Source organism: Aquarana catesbeiana, linkage group LG02, assembly GCF_042186555.1.
Source record: "Aquarana catesbeiana isolate 2022-GZ linkage group LG02, ASM4218655v1, whole genome shotgun sequence".
In the NCBI taxonomy this organism is placed as follows: Eukaryota; Metazoa; Chordata; class Amphibia; order Anura; family Ranidae; genus Aquarana; species Aquarana catesbeiana.
Genome location: NC_133325.1, coordinates 398,762,640 through 398,786,320, shown reverse-complemented (window position 1 = coordinate 398,786,320; position 23,681 = coordinate 398,762,640). Strand labels below are relative to the sequence as shown.

General features: G+C 44.0%; 1 protein-coding gene across 1 annotated transcript in view; it reads left to right on the top strand.

Moving 5' to 3' along the window:
* BRIP1 (BRCA1 interacting DNA helicase 1) overlaps positions 1 to 23,681 on the top strand; it is a 670,966-nt gene that overhangs the window by 273,273 nt on the left and 374,012 nt on the right. The window contains exon 9 of the mRNA XM_073615255.1: positions 20,016 to 20,215. Within this exon, the coding sequence (XP_073471356.1) occupies positions 20,016 to 20,215 (200 nt within the window). The remainder of the gene's footprint in view (positions 1 to 20,015; positions 20,216 to 23,681) is intronic.

The following is a 23,681-nucleotide window of genomic DNA, read 5'->3' as shown; positions in this document are numbered from 1 at the left end:
CAGATGGGCACAGTGAGGCTGAGGCATGCAGATGGGCACAATGAGGCTGAGGCATGCAGATGGGCACAGTGAGGCTGAGGCATGCAGATGGGCACAGTGAGGCTGAGGCATGAGGCTGAGGCATGCAGATGGACACAGTGAGGCTGAGGCATGCAAATGGGCACAGTGAAGCTGCAAATGGGCATTGTTGACCCTCTTTTCCACTTACAGTAGCTGCTGCATGCTCATCCTAGGCTTATACTCGAGTCAATAAATTTTCCCATTTTTTGTGTGGTAAAAGTAGGTGCCTCAGCTTATGTTCGGGTCGGCTTATACTCGAGTATATACGGTATATAGGATCAAAACTGTAAACTATTATGCAGGAGAAAACTGCAAGTTGCCCAAGCTTTGGTTTTGTGTTGATGGCATCAGTTTGAAATTAGTTTTGGATGCCTCTGAAATCATTTGGAATTCATTGAGACGTGCATTTGACCTGCAGTCGACCTCCTTCTGACCTGCATTTGATCTGCTTCAAGCGGGATTTGCATTCCTAGAGAATTGGTTGGGAAGGCAATACCCGACAATGACACAAACAAAAGCCCAATAACACAGGCCATAAAACTAGAGCTAACCTAACATTGAGTTATCAGTGGCAGCATGTGACTGCCTTGAAGTAAGCTTATATTATCTACATACAAACTTAATTAGGTCTGCAGCTAATGTTATACATATTTCTATTAGAGGTTGAATCTGGTACATATCATCAGAGATCAAAATTTTTATTCAACCACCTCAATACTGGGCACTTTCACCCTCTTCCTGCCTGCCCAGGGCAATTTTCAGCTTTCAGCGCTGTCGCACTTTAAATGAGATATGCTCGGTCATGCAACACTGTAGCCCAATGATTTTTTTTTTTCTTTTACACAAATAGAGCTTTATTTTTGTGGTATTTAATTACCACTGGGGTTTTTATTTTTTGCGCTATTTTTTGCACTAGTAATGAAAAAAACGGAAAATTATATACTTACCTTCCGTAATTTTCCTTTCCTGACGCATCCCATGGCAGCACACACACATTGGGTTGTGACTCTGCCTCCACAACCTGATAGGACTGGTTAGCTATAAGTTTTGAAGAGGAGTCCACCGCTGTATTCTCAGTAACTATCACCTTAGAAGGGTGGGATTCTGTGTGCTGCCATGGGATGCATCAGGAAAGGAAAATTACGGAAGGTAAGTATACAATTTTCCGTTTTCCTGACGCACCATGGCAGCACACACATTGGGAAATAACTTGCTACATGGATGGGTGCTTTCAGAAGATTTTATTTACTCAGGTACAAGGTATAGAAGAGTTAGTTTGAACGATTGATCTCCCAAACTCAACCGTAGTTAATTGAGCCGGATCTTTTCTGTAGTTTGACATGACAGTGGTTCTGGAAGCCCAAGTTGCTGCCTTGCAAATGGTTTCTGATGACACTCTACAGTACGCTGCCCAGGAGGTGGCTACTGCCCTGGTCGAGTGAGCCTTCAGTCTATCCGGTATTGAGAGTGATTGTATAAGGTATGTTCTTTTGATGGTTTTAATTAGCCCTCTTTTTGGGCCATGCGGAATAACTAGCAGGTTTTCCGTCTTCCTGGACGGTTTAGTAGCTTCTAGGTAGGAAGAAATAACAGATTTAATGTCCAAGGGATGTGGATTCCCCTCATTAGTGAGGAAGACTGGAAGATTGATTTCAGAGTTAAAGTGGAAGGTAGAGGCCACCTTGGGTATAAACTGTTCCGAGGGTCTGAGGACGACTCTATCCGGATAAATCCCAGGTCGGAAAGATTGGTTTCCTGGGTGGCCTTATCTTCAGGCATGCCTTTAGGAATTGAGTTATGAGAGGGTTTAATGCCCATCTGGTTCCCATCATTGCGGACAGGGCCGAGACTTGTACCTTGAGAGTGCTCGATGTGCTGTTATATGTGCTGTTTGTTGACCTTTTCCTGGCCTGTTGTAGCGTGGTCACTACTCGAAGTGAACATCCTTGATCCGGCAGCCTTTCCCTTTCAACCTCCAGGCCGTCAGGTGTAAAAGTTCTGGTGATGGGTGTAGGAATCCACCCTGCGAGAGCAAATCCAAGTTCACCGGGAGCAGAAGCGGTTCGTCTGTGTTCAACTGTAATATGGTCGCAAACCAAGGTCTCCTCAGCCAGAATGGCAACGGTGCTATGACCGTGGATGTCGAGTTCCTCAGTCTGGCCAGAAATCTGGCTATTAGGGGAATTGGAGGAAAAATATAACCCAGGTGAATCTTCCATGGGTGGTGAAGGCAGTCGATCCCTGCTGCTGTAGGATAGTCGGCCCTCGATTGGAATCGGGGACATTTGTTGTTCTCTGGGGTTGCCGCCAGCTATATCGGGAGGTTCCCATCTGCAAGTAAGGAGAGCGAAAGCTTGAGGACTGAGGGACCACTCGTTCGATATAAATATCCTGCTCAAGTCGTCCGCTAGTTGGTTCTGTATTCCCGGAACATAGATCGCCTTCAAGTCCGCCAGGTGAACTTGAGCCCACTCGAGTATGGGACGAACTTCTTCCATGAGCATCCTGCTCCTGGTGCCTCCTTGTCTGTGGATGTAGTTCACCGCCACTGTGTTGTCCATACGCAAGAGAACGTTCCTTCCTGCGAGGAAAGGCCCGAATGTTAGGAGGGTCTGCCAGGCGGCTCTGAGCGCCAGGATGTTTGAGAGTATGCCCTGTGGGCGAAAGGACAAACGTCCCTGTGCTCCCTGATGTTGGTAATGTGCTCCCCATCCCTGAAGGCTGGCATCTGTCATGACTATTTCTGGTAATGGAGGGACTATGGGTCGACAGCGTGTTAAGTTGCTGACTCGTGTCCACCACCATGCAGATTTTTTCACAGCCTGACTGATGACTATTCGCTGGTTCATTAATGACCCGTTCCATTGTGACAGGAATGAGTTTTGGAAGATCCTTGAATTCCACTGGACCATTAGGAAGGCGGAAGACATTGAACTCAGGGTGCTCAGACACATTCTGGCAGGAAGGTGTTCTGCCGCCAAGAATCTTTTTATTTTGTGAACCAACGGTCCTATCTTCTCTTGGGTAAGTATGACCGTATTGAAGCTGGTGTCCAATTCGGCGCCTAAGAAGATCATTCTTTGTGCCGGAACCAGGCTGCTCTTTTTCCAGTTTATTATCCAGCCAAACTGTTGAAGTGTGGAAATTAGAATTGTTCGATGTTGAAGGAGAGTTTGTTGGCTGTCGGCCAGGAGGATAATGTCGTCGAGATAGTGAAGGACTCTCAGTCCTTTTTCTCTCAGATACGCTATCACTGGTAGCAAGACTTTTGTAAAGGTCCTGGGGGCCGTAGATATCCCAAACGGGAGGCACTGGAACTGAAAGTGCTGGTGACCTATTGCAAAGCATAGGTATTTCTGGAAGGTTTGGTGCATCGGAATATGCAGATAGGTGTCGGACAAATCGACCGAGAGCATCCAGTCCTTTGTTCCTATTGCTAGTAGTTTGGATTGGAGGCTCTCCATTTTGAAGGATTCGACTGTAATCTTTTCATTTAGGTTTTTCAAATCTAGCACCGGCCTCCAATCTCCCGTCTTCTTTGCTACTAGAAAAAGTGGAGAATAGAATCCTATGCCCCTCTGTTCCTGTGGAACCTCTATAGTTGCTTGTTTCTGTAACAGTTCCAGGATATATTTGACTAGGATTTTTCGTTTTGGGAGGAAAGATGGAAGTCTGGTAGGTCTGTAGTGATCCTTGGGAGGTTTGTGTTTGAATTTCCATGTGTGACCCTCTTGAATGGTGGAAATCGTCCAGGAGTCTTTTATCTGATCTGACCATACATGAGCAAATAGCCTCAACCTCGCTGCTACTATTGCGGGCTGGGCGTGCGTGCCATCAAAATGACTTCTGTTGATCTCCTGAATTGGGTGTTTTAGGTTTTTGCACCCTCACAAAGGCCAGTTTCGTTTGAATTCCTTCCCCGGTCTGTAAGATCTTGCCTCTCTGTATCTTTCCAGCAAATGGCGTTTAAAAGGTAGATTTTTTTTGCTGCTTGGGTCTTCTATTGGAAGGAATGAGACCCGATTTTCCTCCTGTAACCTTCGAGATTGCTGTATCAAGCTTAGGACCGAACAAGTTGGTGCCGTTGTAGGGGATTCTACAACAAGTTGATTTAAAATTTGCATCTGCGACCCAGGGTTTTAACCACAGTGCTCTCCTGGACATTACTGAGGCCAACATCGCCCTTGGTGAGGATCTTATTATATCAACCGCTGCTTCCGCCACAAAGTCTCCTGCTAGGCTGAGTTATTGCATAGCGGATATGATTTTTTCTTGGTCCGCTGCTTCCAGCAACAGTTTTTCAATGTTGGATGCCCAGCTGGTGATCGATCTGCCGACCGCTGCCAGAGTGATTGCTGGTCTGCATGCTCCTCCTGTTGCTGAGTAGGCTTTCTTAAGATCGAGATCTATTTTCCGATCCATTACATCCCTGAAGGTCACGGCATCCTCAATCGGGAGAGTTACATGACGCGCCAAGCGCATTAATGAGGAATCCTCTACTGGAGCTGAGATTAGAGGGTTTACCATTGGTTCCCTTAGTGGGTAGAGCTTGGCTATCCTGTTGTTTAGACCAGATTTTTTATCTGGTTTCTGCCATTCATCCTTTATTAACTCCTCGAGTTCTTCAATAAAAGGGAAAGTTTCAGGATCCTTTTTCAGGTTAGGAAAGTACTTCCTTAATTTGCGTGGAGCGTCCTTTTCCTCCTCCCAACCGATTGCCTCTTTTGCGGATTTTGCAAAAGGATCTATGAGTGCGAAATCAAATGAAGTGGATTATTAGAATTTCTTCTTCTGGAGAATCCTCTTGATCTTGGGGAATATAAGAAGTTGAGGCCATTGTAGGTTCGGAAGCCGCCACTTGCATAATGGTTTCTTTTACTGACTCTTATGTTGGATGCTTCCCTTGCATCCTATTCTTTATCACGGGTTGCTTCGTCCAAACAGGTTTGGCAGACTATTTTACTAGGCAGAGCTAATGCTCCGCAGACCCAGCAGGCCGCAGGACGGGTACGTTGGTCAGCGTGAGGCTGGTGGGATGAAGCCGCATCTCTGTGGTGATGGGAGGAGGTTCTTGACTGACTTCTTCGGGAATGGGAGTCACTTGAAGGTGCGCGGTCTTTGTGATTAGAGTGCGATGACCTTGATGATCTGCCAGAGCTACCAGGATGAGATAGCATTAGTGGCTAGGCTCTCTTTCTCCTCTTCACTACTTACCCAATGTATGCCCCCTTACCTTGTAGTTCGTGGATGGTCTGCTGGAGCAGCGGCCTCCATGGAAGGAGATAGAGTGTACCTGAAAGGAAGAGATCTTTCAGCAAAGGGTGCAAAGGCTAGATATGCAGTGCTGGAAAGGGGAAGGGTGATAAAAACTTACCAGTGTCAGAAATAAAGCTGGGGCAGCAAGGCAGCAATGTGAGGTGCAGAACCAGTGTGGTAGGAAAGCTTCTACCTTCATAGGAGCTGAAAGACAGAAATTTTCGTTTTTAAATAGGCCGCCATCGCGGCGGCTCTGACGTCACGGGCGCGCATGCGCAGTAGCCATTTGCGGCGTCCGACGCCATCTTGGAAACTGGCAGAGGAGAGGACGCCGCCTGTGTCAGTTCCTGTGCGCCACTGAGTCATCGACCCGGCGCCATGATGGGAATGGCAACGCCGAGGGACTACAGCGCCCAGCGAGCCAAGCATGCCAAAAACATAAACACAAGCTAATATGTACACAGGGAGTTCAAGCAAGGAAACAGAAATGGGTAAGAACTGGAGACCACTGCAAATGTAACAAAAACCTATTTAAGGTTTGTAAGGTATAGATGATTTTACATACCCCTGAGACCATCAGAGTGGGGTTTCCTGCATAAAGCTCATTTAGAGACTGTACAGTCAGGGCTTCCACCTGGGAGAGGCTGAACCTAGCTGGGGCGAAGCGTTAAGGGGTTCCAAGCTTTACCGGTCCAACCATCCAGGTGAGGAAAAAAAAGAGAATACAGCGGTGGACTCCTCTTCAAAACTTATAGCTAACCAGTCCTATCAGGTTGTGGAGGTGGAGTCACAACCCAATGTGTGTGCTGCCATGGTGTGTCAGAAAGAACATTTTGAAAAAAAAGTGTTTCTTAGTTTAGTGATAACATTTTGCAAATAAGTAATTTTTCTTCATAAATTTTGACCAACATTTATACTGCTACATTTCTTTGGTAAAAATAACCCAAATCAGTGTATATTATTTGGTCTGTGTGAAAGTTATAGAGTCTACAAGCTAAGGTACCAATCACTGAAAATTTATCACACCTGATATACTGACATCCTATCTCATTTCTTGAGGCCCTAACATGTCAAGACCAGTACAAATATTCTTCAAATGACCTCTTTTTGGGAAGTAGACAGTCCAAGATATTTAATGAGATGCATGACAAGTTTTTTGAAGTTGTAATTTTTTTCCCACAATCCTTTGGAAAATTAAGATGAATTTTTTTTCTTTCACAAAAATGTCATATTAACAAGTTATTTCTCACACACGGCATAGGCATACTTGCAACTACACCCCAAAACACATTCTGCTACTCGTCCTGAGTATAGCAATACCACATGTGTGAGATTTTTTCACAGCCTGGCCACGTAGAGAAGCGCATCGAAGTAGCACCATTATCCACTTTAAGACCAGGCCTTCTTTTTTTTTTTTTAAATATTTATTTATATAAATTTTTCAATACACAATTACAACAGTATGTAGCTCTCCTCCAACAGAGAGACTACAACCTTAATATTAATATCAACATTTCATTACAAACCCAGATCTGTTACCCCCCCTCCCTCCATCCCCCCGAGCCCCCCCCCCCCGAGCCCCATTGCAGATTGGAGTACTCCTGTTCAACTTGGGCTGTCCGGGGTCCCTTCTTGGTCAGTCCCGCCTTGTCACCTCCTCCAGATAGCTTCATGTACTTTTATACATCCGCCATCCTGCCCATTTATCCCCCCGGTTTTCCCCCTCGTCCAGGAACAGTCCCTCTTCATCCACTCCCTCCATGTTATATGTCTCGTTTATACAGAAGAGCCAATCTCGTATATTTGGACTATCTGGTTCGAGCCAATTCTTTGCGATCTGTTTCTTAGCCAGGTCCAACAGTATGGGGACTGCCGAATTCTGATATTGCTTGATGGGCTCCTCTGTACCGTGGAACAGACATACCCATGGATCCTCTACCACAGTTTTACCCCTGATAGTTTTGATCAATTCTATTATTTTTTTCCAAAAGATTTTGATGGCAGCACACTCCCACCAAATCTGCGCCATTGTCCCCACTGCCCCACACTTCCTCCAACATTCTTCTGATTTCGCCGGATCGAACTTATTCAATTTGTCTGGGGTGGCATACCACCTTGCTAGGCATTTGAAGTTTATCTCGGTCCTATTACTGTCAACTGCTGATTTGTGTAACATTTTCAAAATTTTCAGTAATGTGAAGTTACTACACCGTGACCCTAGTTCCCTTTCCCAAGCCTTGATATACTGAGGCACCTCCAGTTCCTCTCTCTCACTCAAAATTTTATAAATTTGTGAGACCAGGCCCCTCTGACGCTCCCCCTCACAGAGCTGCTCCAGGGGCCTGAGTTCTTCCACCCCTCTGAGCGGTTTCGGCAGTTTCCCAATAAATATAGACAACTGGAGGTACCTCCATGGATTGATGGAAAGATTCTCAGGCTTCTCTTTTAATTCAGAATAAGTGCATATTTTCCCCTCTCTAATTACATCTCTTATTTGTAAACTATCCCTTTTGATCCAGTTCCCTCCCACCTCCCTCCTCCCCGGTGCAAAAAAATTATTTTCTTTAAGAAATATCAAAGGTGAGTTGTATGTCCAATTATTTTGCCTGTGGACCTGATCCCACACCTTCAAAGCATTATGTGTTAGTGTTGGCGTCTCTGTGTTTAGTGCTCTATATTTGGGTGGGTCCCAAATTATGTGACTTAAATCCTTACTACTCATATAGTGTTCTATATCTACCCACCTCCTTTCTAACCCCCCCTTTGACCATTCTATGACTCGTGTCAATACCACCGCTTTATAATATTTGTGAAAATCCAGCAGCGACAGCCCTCCTTTCTCTTTCCTCCTACTCAGGACAGATCTAGCTATTCAGGGCTTTTTGCCACCCCAGACAAACCTCAATATTAGGCCCCTTAAAGTCCTAAAATACACCTGGGAGAGGGGGATAGGGAGCAACTGGAACTTGTACAGGATTTTGGGCAATATAGACATTTTCACCGCATTAATGCGTCCGAACCATGAAAGGGGGCGGTAGGCCAGAGCTCCAACCTCTCGTCTAATTTCGTCTAACAAGGGGATATAATTATTCAGATACAGTTCCTTCAGGTTATTCGATAGCTTGACCCCCAGGTATGTAATCGCCTTCCTCCAAGGGAAGGGGAAAGACCCTACAAGGCTCTCCTCCTTCTCTTTTCTCATATTCATATTAAGCACCTCCGACGTACCGAGATTGATTTTGAAGTTTGAGATCTCCCCAAATCTTTTCAGGTTCTTCAATATGTTCGGGATCGTAATCCTAGGATTTGTAATAAAAAACATTACATCATCTGCGAAGGCCGCTAATTTGTGTTCCTCTGATCCTATCCTCGCCCCCCTGCAGTCTGGATCCCCACGGATGGATAATAGTGGTTCTAAGGTTAGGACAAATAGAAGGGGGGGCAGTGGGCACCCCTGCCTAGTGCCGTTCTCCATCTGGAAGGACTCTGAGGTCACTCCGTTAGTCTTCACAAATGCCGTTGGACTGGTGTATAGAATTTTCACCCAGGAGATGAATCTCTGGCCCATCCCCATTATTTCCAGGGTTTTGAACATCCACCCCCAGTCTACCCTGTCAAACGCTTTTTCTGCGTCCAATGACAGGAATAGAACTGGGGGCCCCACTCGTTTGATGGACTCTACCAGGAGCACAGACCTCACTCCATTGTCTCTACTCTGTCTTCCCGGTACAAACCCCACCTGGTCTGGGTGAACCAGGGTGGTCATTTTATCTCTTAATCTCCCTGCCAGGACTTTAGCGAATAACTTTACATCGGTATTTAACAATGAAATGGGTCTATAGCTCGAACACAGCTCCCTATTCTTATCTTCTTTGTGGATTAATGTTATGGCTGCTAATAATGCATCCCCGCACATTTTGCAGTCTGGTCCCAGTTTGTTCCAATAGTGTCTTAGTCTGGGTACTAAAATTTGTTTAAATTTTACCAGATATGATGAAGTGAATCCGTCGGGGCCAGGGCTTTTCCCCTTGGGTATACTCTTAAGGGCCGCAAGGATCTCAACCTCTTCTATTGGTCTGTCGAGGAGGTCTCTCTCCTCTCCAGATATCTTTAACACCTCTACCTCCTTTAAGAAATCTTCCATCCTCTCCTCCTTCGTACTTTCTCCTATCCCCTTTTGTCTGATGGAGTATAGATCCTTATAATACTTTCTGAACTCTTACGCTATCCCCTTACTTGAACCTACTATTTCTTCTTTTTTATTTTTGTATTTTCATAATATAGTTCCTCTCTTTTCTTCCTCAATATCCTTGCCAGATGTTTACTTATTTTATTACCCCAGACATATCTATCCTTTGATAATTTATTAAGGGCCCTTTTTGTGTCTTGTTCCATGCTGTCTCTCAACGCTTCTCTTTTTGCAACTAACTGTCGATAACTGTCCTGGCATAGGCCTTTTTATTTATTGTGACCCTGTTCTAATATCTGGATTTCCTCGAGTTTTTCTCTCTCCTCTCTTCTTTTTCTTTTCAACCCGGCCCCTATAGGAATCAACACCCCCCTAATATACGCTTTCTGCGCCTCCCACAGCACCGCCGGCGAAATTCCTCCTATATCATTAACTCTAAAAAAGAATTCTATTTCATCCTTAATCTTTTCTATCACTTTGGGATCCCTAAATAAATTTTCATTTAGTTTCCAAGAATATGGCTGTCTTTGTGTTTCTGTGAGTCTAATCCTTAATGTGACTGGCGCATGGTCTGATAAGGATGTGACCTCTATTCTGGACTCCTCGACAGAGTCCACCAAACTGTGATCCAACATTATATAATCCAACCTCGAGTACGTCCCGTGCACAGGGGAGAAAAAGGTATAGTCATTGGTTTTTAAGTGTAGCAACCTCCACACATCTATTAAGTGGTTTTCCTTTAACCGTTTTTTAATCATATTCAATTGAGCCTTACTTGTCCCCTGTGCCCGGGACGTACTGTCATGTTCGGGGTCCAGACAGAAGTTGAAGTCTCCCGCCAACACCACCTCTCCCTCCCTAAATTCCGCCAACTTGGAAAGCATCCCTTTTAAGAATATAGTCGGGTTTTTATTAGGGCAGTAAACATTCGCCAATGTAAGCTTTTTCTTATCTAGCATACCCTTGAGAAACAAGAATCGGCCCTCTGGGTCCGTCAATCTCCCCATCTCTGAGAATTTCACCGAGCCAGAAAACCCTATTGCCACACCCTTGGATCTGCTCATTGGTGTATCACTGTAGAACCAGGTGGGCATTCGTGGGGAGTATAATTTAATATTTGAACCCTGCTTCAAGTGTGTTTCCTGTAGGAATGCTACGTCCGCTCTGTAGTGCTGGAGCTCCCTAAGGATCTTGTGTCTTTTTCCTGGGGAGTTCAGACCCTTGACATTGTAGGACAGAACTTTTAACTCAAGCATATCTGTATTTCATCCCCCTTACTCTGTGTACTCCCGCTCTGCAGTTTACCTCCCCCCTCTCCCCTACCAGCCATAGGCCCGTGCATATGGAACCAACTGGATCCCATATCACGAGCCACTTTCCCAGGGGTGACACTCCTCCGGTGGCCGCCGGTGCCCTCCTCCCTGCCACCCCATGTGGCAGGGAAGTGGGCTAGCAGAACCCTGGCGCTCGATCCCAGCGGGTCGTAGATCACCTCCATATCCCCTCCAGCCCTGAGCCTTTTATATTGCTGTTACCCCATCTCCCTTATCCTCATCTCCCCCCCCCCCCCCCCCTCAAATCATGAACACAAAGTCTCAATCTTCAGTCTATCTCTCCGTCAGTACCCAAGAAGTGGGAGGCAATGAGGAGGAGAAAAAAAAGAAAAGTCCTCCGTCCTTCTCTTCTTCTTGCCCTTGTCCTCTTATCTGTTTTTCCTCATATAGGTGCTTCTGGTGGGGTGATCCCCAGATTTCCACAAAAGTCCCACACTTCCTCCGGGTACGTCATTTTGTATGTTCTACCTTCTTTTGTCACTAGCAGGGAAGTTGGAACCCCCCAGCTGTACTTCAGGTTAGCCTTCTTCAGTTGATCCAGCAGGGGTTTTAATTGCCTTCTTCTTGCTAATGTTCCTGCTGATAAATCTGAGATTTTTAACTCTTTGTTTTCGAAGCTAGGGGTGGTAGCCCCTCTAAGGTTGGTCCATATCTTCTCCTTGTCTTCATATGAGTGAAATTTAACTATTACGTCTCTTGGGATATCTTGCCTCATATTTGGGGGTTTTCTGATCCTGTGGTCCCTGTCAATCCTCTGGACCTCATCTTCCCTTCTTCCCAGGATCGGGTTGAAAATTTTCTGCAAAAAGGCTTTATTAAGGGTGGGGGTATTTTCATATACAAAAAATTCCAAATATATGTAAGATAAACAATGTATCTAAATAACACAGTCCGTCTCACTACACTAAACCAAAATTAAAAACCATGCTGCAACATTGATGAATAAAACTGCAGAGCGTGCCTGCAGGCCAAAAACGCATGCAGTGTCCATTTGATTCCAAAGAAAAAAGTATAGCACCAAACATCACTTGGAGTAAGCTACTGATGGGATATCAAGTCTTATGTGGTCTAGTATTAACTGTGCATCAGATTGAGCAGTACTGAAAAGAAACTACATATATCCACATAGACAAGACCTTACATAGCTGAATTAGGTGGGGTTTTTTAAAAAACCTCTGTTAGAAGGAAATCCTCCACAAGCAGCTTCCAACCTCAGTGCACTAAATGTGTGTTTACACCAGTTGTTTTGGAAATAGAAAGACCAGCGTTCCTGTTACTAGGTATGTCCAGTGCACAAACACTATTTCCTCAATGCAGCATAAAAGGAGCAAAGGACAAACCACTCCAAAGAAAGGGCTTAGTCTCTTTTCCAATCTAGACCAGGATGATATTTTCACAGTTCATCAGTTTCAAGTGTGTCAATCCATGCAGGAGGGTGAATGGCAAACAGATGCAAAGACTATTGATAAGCAGATAAGGAGGGAAAGAGAAACTGCCCTTTGGGCTCTCACCTCTTTCAATTACTGGAGATGTCCTCAGACTCTGCTGTCTTGCTGTTTGGCATGGAGCGGCTCACAGTCAGTTCAGAGCAACATTCAGTGTGTAGTCACAGCACACCATTCTCCTCAATAGTAGACACTGCAGACTGTGTGATCACATGACCGGTCACATGGTTAGGAAAAGACCAGGAACTTTGCATTCAATTGCTGATGCGGAAATAGCTTGTGAAGTATGGTGCTGTATGCAAATCACAGGGAAACCCTTTTACATTGCTGGAAAAGGAAGCATGTTGAAGGCCTGCTGACAAGCCCTGCAGGGGCTGCGTTAACGTTTCGTACGCCTCCGCGTACTTCTTCAGAACAATTTGGCATTGAATTAAGGTTGATTTAAATAGGGAACACTGTCCAATCAGATCAAACCATGCCAAATAGCTATTTACTGCCATCTTGTGGTCACATCAGGTAATGCAGTGGAAAAAAGGTGCCAATCAGTTGCTCAAACGAAAAAGTACTTATTTGCAAGGGGGGAGAAAGAAATACAATCTCACATATCACCAGGCATCAAGTAAAGAGCGCAATAGACATTGTAATAAATTTCCTCATAAAGTGGAATGGCCCTCATGGTCAGAATTAAATTATATCAAAAACAACCAAAACAGATAAAAGAAAACCAAGAGATCAACCGGGGAGCCTTTATAAAACACTTCAAACCTAATGTTTATGGTTCAAGAAAGACACTCAGGCTTAGTTCGTGGTTCAAGCCATTAGGTTGAAGAGTACCAAGTCTGAATATCCATTTTTTCTCTTTGCGTAGGAGTACCCTGTCAAAGTCACCCCTACGGTCTGTCAGAGAAAGGGCATAAAAGCCCTTTACCCTCAGACCTGTGGTTTTGCCCTGATGAAAATCCAAAAAGTGTTGAGCCACTGAAGTTTCTTCCTTTAGCCTGATACTCTTCAGGTGTTCCCCGAATCTAACACGCAGCTGTCTCTTAGTTTTGCCTACATACAATTTATGACATGGGCATTCGAGAACATAGAGTATTCTAGTTGTGGCACAGTTAATGAAAGACCGGATCTCAAATTGTTGACTACCATCCGAATTTCTAAAGGTTTTTGAGCAGTCCACATACTTGCATGTGCCACAATGGCCACACGGAAACATGCCGTTGACCCGAGGCATATCAGTGAGCCAACTTCTATTTGAGGGCTGTACAAACTCAGATTGCACCAGCATGTCATTGAGGTTTTGGGCTCGTTTAGCAACCATTGACGGTCTCTCACCGATAATTTGCCTTAACCCAACAGCCCGCAACAGTATGTGCCAATGTTTTGAGAGGATTGTATTCACCTGGTGCCACTGGGCCCCATAGGGGGTGATAAATCTCACCAGTCCCTCAGTCTCCTGTTGTGTCTTTTTCTGGGGTAAGAGGAGGTATATGAAAATACCCCCCCCCACCCTTAATAAAGCCTTTTTGCATTTTTGTACCATAAGCCGTAGTTGACCATTCCCCTTTTTTGCTTTCTGGGGACTCCCTTGTCTCCTCTTCCTGTTGTTGATATAGTGCCATTGCTTTTAGGGCAGGTATCCCGTCACATATTGACGAATCGGCTGGTACTCTATTTGCTGTTTGCAACTTTGGTGAGTGTGGATTCAAGGACCTTTTACCCCCCATTTTTTGAAAATTTTCTGCAGCTTATCTCTCAGGTCCTCATTTTGTTGTTCAGGGAGGTCTCTTATACACAGATTCTGTCTTCTACTTTGATTTTCTTGTTCTTCTAGTTTGTAAATCAGTAAACGGTTATCATCTTGTATTTTCTTCATTTGCTCTTTTAAATCCCGTATCTCTTTCGCCTGAGAATCCGTAGTTTCTTCTATTTCTTCCACTCTACGTAGGAGATGACTCATGTCCGACCGCACACTTAAAATTTCTGATTTGATAACATTTTCCAGCTTTGCGAACATTTCTGTCTTCTCTGCTTTGCTAATAAAGGGAATAGCATTTCTTGTCTCCTCTGAGTCGTTCATAATACCAGCGCCCTCTTTGCTCCATGTCTTCTCTAGGCTTCTCCCCCTGTCCCCCTTTTTGTTTCGACTGTGTTTTTTTATCTTTCGTTCCTGCTTGTTTCATATCAGCAGCTGGACTTTTGGCGGTCACTTCCTTGAGGTATTTCTGTATTGTGCTTGTATTGAGGCTCTCCCTAGGGCTCTTGGGTTCGGCTATTTTCTGATTGCGTCCTCTCATACTTCACCTGGACTTGCTTTGGATAGAACTAATTCCAGTCAGCAGTCACTTACCCGCCTTCCACCTGGTCTTCAACCCCTGCTGCTCCGTATAGCGCCCTCCACTAGAGCTACCAAACTGTACACAGTCTCCGTCTGTCCGGGAGGCAGTCTCCAAACAGTGTCTTTATAACTTTATAATTTTGGATTCAGGCTCCCCTCCTCCTTCCCGAATTACGTGAGGGATTGACCAATTAATTACTGGGGAAAAAAAAGGGCAGTCTCTTTATATGACCTGTTCCCTTCCTTCCTCCTCCTTTATTTCATATCGCGTCTCACCAGGCTATATCATTTATCAGTAGCAGTTCATCAAGTCAAAAACAGACATACCTGGGGAGATGCTCTTCTTCTGTGCTTTTTAAACTCACCGAGTCCTTATGTTGCAGTGTGCTATGATGTTTCCACGTGATCTCATCTATTTCCAGGGCAAAGTGGACCAGGGGGAGATGCCGCTATTCATCTGCTTTATTTCATATGTACGCTGGCTGAGCTGTGGGGCGCTGTTGTATGGAGAGTCCAATGTAAGCTCTCCCGTCACTCAGACCGCTCCGGGGTTCCGCCCGCTGGTCTCTCTCCCCCGCTAAGCTCTTCACATGGGGATCCGTTCTTCCTCTCCGTTGCTGGAGGCGACAGGGACGCCAGCCGCGTCCTCTCAGCCCTGCAGGGAGCGAGGTGGCAGCGATCTCTCACCTCGCTGCGCGCCCCATGCACTCCGACCTGCCCGCCTACGGCCTTCACTCCGGCGCCACCTTCGGGCCCCTCCCCCCCGTCAGACGTCTCACGTCTGCATCCTCCCAGATTGATTTCTCAGACCAGGCCTTCTTCTGACACTTTTTGTTTACAAGTAAAAATCTGTATTTTTGCTAGAAAGCGATCTATTTTTGTAGCAGAGTCCCTAGAGAATAAAATGGTGGGTTTTGCAAATTTTTATGTCACAAAGTATTTGCGCGGCATAGTTACATAGTAGGTGAGGTTGAAAAAAGACAAGTCCATCAAGTCCAACCTATGTGTGCGATTATATGTCAGTATTACATGGTATATCCTTGTATGTTGTGGTTGTTCAGGTGCTTATCTAATAGTTTTTTGAAACTATGGATGCTCCCCGCTGAAACCACCGCCTGTGGAAGGGAATTCCACATCCTTGCCTCTCTTACAGTAAAGAACCTTCTACGTAGCTTAAGGTTAAACCTCTTTTCTTCTAATTTTAATGAGTGGCCACGTGTCTTGTTAAACTCCCTTCTGCGAAAAAGTTTTATCCCTATTGTGGGGTCACCAGTACGGTATTTATAAATTGAAATCATATGCCCTCTCAAGCATCTCTTCTCCAGAGAGAATAAGTTCAGTGCTCGCAACCTTTCCTCATAACTAATATCCTCCAGACCCTTTATTAGCTTTGTTGCCCTTCTTTGTACTCGCTCCATTTCCAGTACATCCTTCCTGAGGACTGGTGCCCAGAACTGGACAGCATACTCTAGGTGCGGCTGGACCAGAGTCTTGTAGAGCGGGAGAATTATCGTTTTATCTCTGGAGTTGATCCCCTTTTTAATGCATGCCAATATTCTGTTTGCTTTGTTAGCAGCAGCTTGGCATTGCATGCCATTGCTGAGCCTATCATCTACTAGGACCCCCAGGTTCTTTTCCATCCTAGATTCCCCCAGAGGTTCTCCCCCAGTGTATTGATTGCATTCATATTTTTGCCACCCAAATGCATTATTTTACATTTTTCTACATTAAACCTCATTTGCCATGTAGTTGCCCACCCCATTAATTTCTTCGGATCTTTTTGCAAGGTTTCCACGTTCTGCGGAGAAGTTATTGCCCTGCTTAGCTTACTATCGTCCGCAAAGACGGAGATTGAACTGTTTACCCCATCCTCCATGTTATTTATGAACATAATAAATAGGATTGGTCCCAGCACAGAACCCTGGGGAGCCAACCACCCACCCCTGACCATTCAGAGTACTCCCCATTTATCACCACCCTCTGAACTCGCCCTTGTAGCCAGCCTTTATTTAGATGGCAACTCACCTCCTCATAGAAGATTGGTTTGGCAAGAACGATTCCTCATGAATCCATGCTGTTTACTGCTAATGATACCGTTCTCATTACTAAAATCTTGTATATAGTCCCATATCATCCCTTCCAAGAGCTTGCATACTATTGATGTTAGGCTAACTGGTCTGTAATTCCCAGGGATGTATTTTGGGCCCTTTTTAAATATTGGTGCTACATTGGCTTTTCTCCAATCAGCTGGTACCATTCCAGTCAGTAGACTGTCAGTAAAAATTAGGAACAATGGTCTGGCAATTACTTGACTGAGTTCCCTAAGTACCCTCGGATGCAAGCCATCTGGTCCTGGTGATTTATTAATGTTAAGTTTCCCAAGTCTAATTTCTAATTCTGTCCTCTGTTAACCATGGAAGTGCTTCCTGGGGGGGTGTGTCATAAGGATAAACACTGCAGTTTTGGTTACTGAAGCTCCCCCGGGAAGAATAAATTCAATACCTTCGCCATCTCCATATCCTTTGTAACCAGATGCCCTTCCTCATTCTTTATGGGGCCAATATGGTCTGTCCCCCCTTTTTTTCTGCAGTTTTTTAAACACAATTTTACACACTAATGCATAAATACAATTTATGTATTTCAATGCACACAGAGACAATATAATACCCAAATTTTTGGTAAAATATAAAATATGGGGTTGCGCCGGGTAATTGGATACCAAACATATCATGCTTTAAAATTGCGCACGCTTGTGAAATGGTGTCAAACTTCGGTATTTGAAAATCTCCATAGGCGACATGTTAAAAGGCTTTATTGGTTACCAGTTTAGAGTTATACAGGAGGACTGGTGCTAGAATCATTGCTCTCGCTCGTATGTTCGCATCGATACCTCACATGTATGGTACTATTGCTGTTTACATATGTGTACGGGACCAACGTGTGCGTTCACCTTTGCACGGCGGGATGGGGGCGCTTTAAATGTTTTATTTATTGGTGGTACACTGGTATACTAACAGATGTTTTTGTGCACTGGTACACTGACAGATGTTGATCAGCAACCTATGGACACTGACAAATGTTGATGTCACAATGGTACACTATTGCAGATGTTTTGTGCACTGGTACAGATGTGATGGAGACAGACAGATGTTTTGTGCACTGGCACAGATGTTTTATGGGAGCACTGTGACAGATGTGTATGGGGACATGGGCAGTGGTGCTTGGTGTACTGTGTATGAGGGGACCTGTGACAGCTCTGTGTGTAAAATCATTCTTACTCAGAGAGCTGTCAAAGAGGTTGCAGATTACCCCCCCCCCCCCCCCCCCGTCTGTTTATTTATGGTGGCCGGCTGGGAGGAAGTTTTGCAGATTTTCAGGCAGGACTGTAATATAATAATATGCATGACAGACTCCCTTGTCACTGTCATAATTTTCGGACAGTGTATGTGGTTTTTGTTCAGAAAGTACATTCATTATAAAATTGAGTGTTAAAAGTGAAACGTGATACGTGTATGGCCAGCATAAGACATTCATTTAGTAGCAGCAGCAGCGTGCTTTTTGTATCACCTGTCATGATGGGGTTAAAAACATATATACCTGTGTGTGTGTGTGTGTGTGTGTGTGTGTGTGTATATATATATATATATATATATATATATCCCTTATATCAGGGCTTGCCAGATTTGCTTTGCTTTAAATCTAAGAACCAGCAAAAAAAGTGATGGTGAACTTATCCTTTAACCCTTTCGCTTCCAGAGCTGTTTTTGCTTTTTTTTTCCCACATATGTTTAAAAAATCATTTTAGGCCTGAAAAATCCCCCAAAACATTATATAGAGCGTAAAATAGTTGTAGTTCCAATTTTTTTATGTCACACGATATACCGCAAAGGTCTAGGAAACACAAAATTTAAGTTAATTTTAGGGGGCACAAAACCGCAATAAATTACCCAGTTTTTTTGGCAAAATATAAAAGATGAGGTTTCATCAAGTAAATAGATACCCAATATGTCAAATCTTAATTTTGCATGCGCTTGTGAAATGGTGACAAAATTCAGTACTCTATATTTTCCAGAGGCGAAGCTTTAAAAGCTCCCTCTAGGTCATCAGTTTAGTGTTACAAAGGAGGCCTGGTGCTAGATCTATTGCTCTCATTTCTGGCTTGCGCAGCAATATCTAACGTGTATCACAATCAAGGTTTTCAGGTGTAGGCGCGCCGGCGCTTACATTTACGTTTGTATGTGGGGGGGGGGGGGGGGGGGGGCCTCAATTTGTGATGATTTTTTGGGTGACAAGTCCTCTTTAATGAGACATGCAGGGTCCCCTGTGCTTCACTGAATGTAATGCAATGCACATGTGCACATTGCATTTCATTACATTCTTTCCCAGCCTCGATGGCTGGGGAAAGTCTACGAGGACCCGGAAGTGACGTTGTGCACGTCACTTCTGGGTCAGTGGCAAAAAGGGGACTCCTATCTTGCCGGCGGCACCCGTCCTGAGCCTGCAGCTGGGCAAGCGGAGCCCGGAATACATAGCGGGGGGCTGCGCGAAGGGAGGGAGTTGAGCCATGGTGATAAATATACCCAGAAGTAAGATATACAGGGAGATTTATCTGGGAATCATACATGAAGCTATATGAAGGGTGGAGGGGGGATATAAATCTTTTATATTAAAGAAGTTCTAAAGGCTGAGACTTTTTTCCATGGAAATAATCACTTTAAATATAATGCACAATACTAGTAAACTTTTACTTTAAATGTAATTGTAATGCCTTATATTACCTCCAGACTATCAGCCTCCACCTTCTCTGGGTTCTGATGCTGATCTTCCCTGCACAGAGCCCTTAAAGTAAACGGATTTTTTTAAACAAACGTTATACTTACCTGCTGTGTAATGGTTTTGCACACAGCATCCCTAATTCTCCTCTTCTGGGGTCCCCCGCCGACTCTCCTCCTGCCTTCAGAGTGCCCCTATAGCAAACCACAAAGTATAGTATAGAGTGCCCCTATACCAAGGTAAAAAAACATCTGCCTTTAGAATCACTCACTACTACTCCTGCCCAGGACTTCATGTCCCACGAGGCATTCCGCCTTACACATTTAGTTACTTACTGACATGTATGGACAGTGTACTGAGCTGTATGCGTGCTGCACTGTGTTTCATGATATGTAAACAAATAATGCATTCTGTATGCAGGCCAACTAATTGGCTGACCAACTAATCGATTATGAAAATGGTTGACAACTTTTTTCATAATCGCTTATGTGAATTAGTTGTTTCAGCCCTAAACTTAATCTTCTATAATATTGGGTTATCTGTACTTAAATATTAATGTTTTGACTTTTGAATGTATTTTCCCTGTCACTCACTGAATCCAGTTTTATCTTGTCTTCTAGATGGAAATATGTTTGCAAGATCAAGTGGTAATCCTTGATGAAGCTCACAACATTGAGGACTGTGCCCGTGAATCTGCCAGCTTTAGTGTGACAGATGCACAGTTGATGTTCGCCCGAGATGAGTTAGACAGCATGGTGAATCATAGGATCAGAGCAAGTGATCATGAACCTCTTCGTGGGGTGTGTTACAGCTTGACAAAGTATGCTGATCCATGTAAAAAGATATTGTACTTTATGCCAGCTATATACTGTATGCCTGTTTATATTATGGGATTTTTGATATTGTATATTCATGTTTGAGTTATTTATAGGCAGTGGGGAAAAGATCAAGACCTTTAATGAGTAAAGAAGTGTAAAATGCAGCACCATATAGCAACTAATCGTTACTTAGTTTTGTGAAACATGCTTATCAAAAAAAAGTTTTTTGATTGGTTGCTCAAGGCTAGTGCACATTGCTTTTTTTAAGCACCATAAAACATTGGATGAAAGTTTTAAAATGTTTTTAGTTTGTATATACAGCTACTTGGGGGATTTTTTAACTCCGCATTTAACGCTTTACACCAACAAACAGTTGCCACCACCAATTTTAATGGAAACGTGCTATTCACAGGATCTGCTATAGCAATTCGGATCTTTAATAACCACTCACTGCCGTCCCAGACAGGAATAGAACAGAATGCTAAGATATTAAACCCCTTTTCAAAGAGGCAGGAATTCTTTAATTTCTTTTTTAGAGCATTCTGAGATTCAGTGTAATGATTTTTTTTATATTGTTTTATTGAAAGTAAACAACAGTAGTGCAAGATAAATATTTACAATGGGAGAATATTAAAAAAAAATTATAATAGCAACAGTAAAATAAGCAGGATTAGAAATGAAAGGTACTTAGGAAAGGTACTGAGCAGAGTCCAATTCACTTCAGAGTGAGTCTTATTCTGACAGAGTCACTGGCCCTCAAACATAACTCTTAGCATTCTGGCTTGGTTCTGGGGGAAAACAAGAGCTGCAGCTGTAAATTGGAGCAACTTTTTGTTGACCTTCTAGAGCAGGGGTCTCAAAACTTTTCAAACAAAGGGCTAGCTTATTGTCCTTCAGACTTTAGGAGGGGCCGTATTGTGGCAAGCAGGGGCAGAAAATGTCACGGGTCCAGCAACAGTGAGAATAAATATGGCCTCAGGATTGGTGTTCAAAAGGAGGAGGAGTAGTGCCCCTATTAGTAGGAGGAATAGTATCCCATCATTGGTATCGTGGAAGATATAATGCCCCATTGTTAGTGTCAGTGGGAGGAATAGTGCCTTATATCAGTAGGAGGAATAGTGCCCCAAGGGCCAGATAAAGGCTAGCAAAGGGCCACATCTGGCCCTCGGGTCGCAGTTTGGAGACCCCTGCTCTAGAGGATGCCGCAATACCATCCATTCAAAAAAGTTCAGAGGTGTGATGTAAGGGGGCTTGAAGTGTTTTATGACACGCCTTTTTACCAAATTTGCTCAATATCCACATTTGCAGATGGCACAGTTTTACAATTTGGCAACCAACATATTATTGAATTGAAAATGTTATTAAGATTTTACAAAGACTAACTATGATGTAGATAGAATGCAAGGATATTTGAACATACATAAGCATGTTTGGTATCGAACTGATTAGTACTCTGTTATACATTTGTGTAAACACTTACTATTAATATAGTGCCATCATAGCATTAAGTATAGAACTTGTATGAAACCTAACTCCGGGCAGCTCATCTGTATGTTAAAATAAATTACTAACTCTGGTATTTCACAGAGCTGCTCCGAAACCTCCTCTTCTGGGGTCACCCGCTGGCGCTGTCAGCTCCTTCTCCTTCTCTGAGTGCCCGATAGCAAGCTGTTTCTATGTGGGCACTCACGCAGGCTCATTCCCGAGCCAGGCTGTGTGCATCTACAAACACACACAGTGCATCTCGACCACGCCCCACTGCTCCTTCCTCACATGATTTCATTGACAGCAGCGGCAGCCAATGGCTCCTGCTGTTGTCTCCGTGCCTGTCAGAGAGAAATAGAGAGATCTTGGGTACAGTAATGATTTGAGATAGGACTCTGGTATGTATTTACAGGGGTGCTGGAGGGAGCTGTTCATGGAAGGTTTTTTTTACACTAATGCAGAAAATGTATTAAGGTAAAAAATCTCATGCCTTTTAGAACCACGTTAAGTGTTTAGGAATACTAAATGAAGAGGTCACCAGTGGCAAGATCTAATTTTTTACATCTACAGTGCCTTGAAAAAGTATTCATACCACTTGAAATTTTTCACATTTTGTCATGTTACTACCAAAAACTTAAATGTATTTTATTGGGATCTTATGTAATAGACCGACACAAAGTGGCATCTAATTGTGAAGTGGAAGGAAAATGATAAATGGTTTTCAAAATTCTTTACAAATACTTTTTAACATTGAACGAAGGTTTTATTGATCAAATGGTGCATACATGTTATGTTTGCTTTGCATATAAACTTGGTAACTGGTACATTGAATGTTATACATTTTGTAATTATGATAACAGGTACATGTTTTTTGCCATATGGGTACATTCTATGAGTACACATTTTGTACATAAAGACTACATAGTGAGACGTGTATGGGTATTTATTCCAAGCCGATATGGTTTTGTTAAACACAGGTAACAGACTCTTGTAGCCAGCAGTCCCATATCTTGTTATATTTGTTGGGACAACCTCTGTTAATATATATGCATTTTTTATACGGCAGGGTATTATTCACTTCTATTTTCCATTCTGCTATCTTGGGAGGTGTTTGTCTCATCCATTTTTAGCTATAATTTTCCTGGCTGCAAACAGCATCTCATGAAGTAATATTTTTTATATTTATCAATTGTGTCTGGTAATATACCAAGAAGGCATTGTTTTGGGTCTAATGCTAGGGGTGAACCCATTGTATCATGTAGAAATGTCACGATTTGCTTCCACAAGCCTTGTTTCTTGGGGCATGTCCAGATCAGGTGGAAAAATGTGCCTGTCTCTTGTCCACACATCAGGCGTTTAGTAGATTGGGTGCGTTTGTATCTTGCCACTCTAAGGCCCCTTTCACACGAGGCGGACTCCATTTCCACGGAGTCCGCCTCGGTCCGCTGGCCCAGCGGGAGATCTCTCCGTTGATCTCCGCTGAGCCGGCGGATGACAGGTCCCTCTCTGCTCACTGAGCTGGGAGGGGCTTGTCGAGCGCCGCTGCTGCCTATGGAGAGGTCGGATGAAAACGGGCAGCATGTCCGTTTTCATCTGATCTCACCCGATGCGATCCGCCAGCGACGGATCTGAACGTAGGGCCATCTGTCAGCTTTTAGCGGATCGGCCTGGGTCGGATGTCAGCGGACATGTCTCCGCTGACATCCGTCGCTCCATAGGCTAAAGTGGAGCGCCCGTTCAGGTCCGCCGTCAAAACTGACAGGCGGACCTGAACGGTCCGACCGTGTGAAAGGGGCCTAAGGGGTATGAGGTATGCCCTATGTAGAATATAAAGTTGTGATAGTCGATCAGATAGTTTGGGGGATACAGCCTTACAGGACTCCAGTGCCTCCCCCCACTCCTCATCCTCTATTGGTCCCACCTCTCTCTCCAATCTGGGTTTCAGATCGTATGCTATTTTGGTAGAGATGAGGGGGGGAGAGT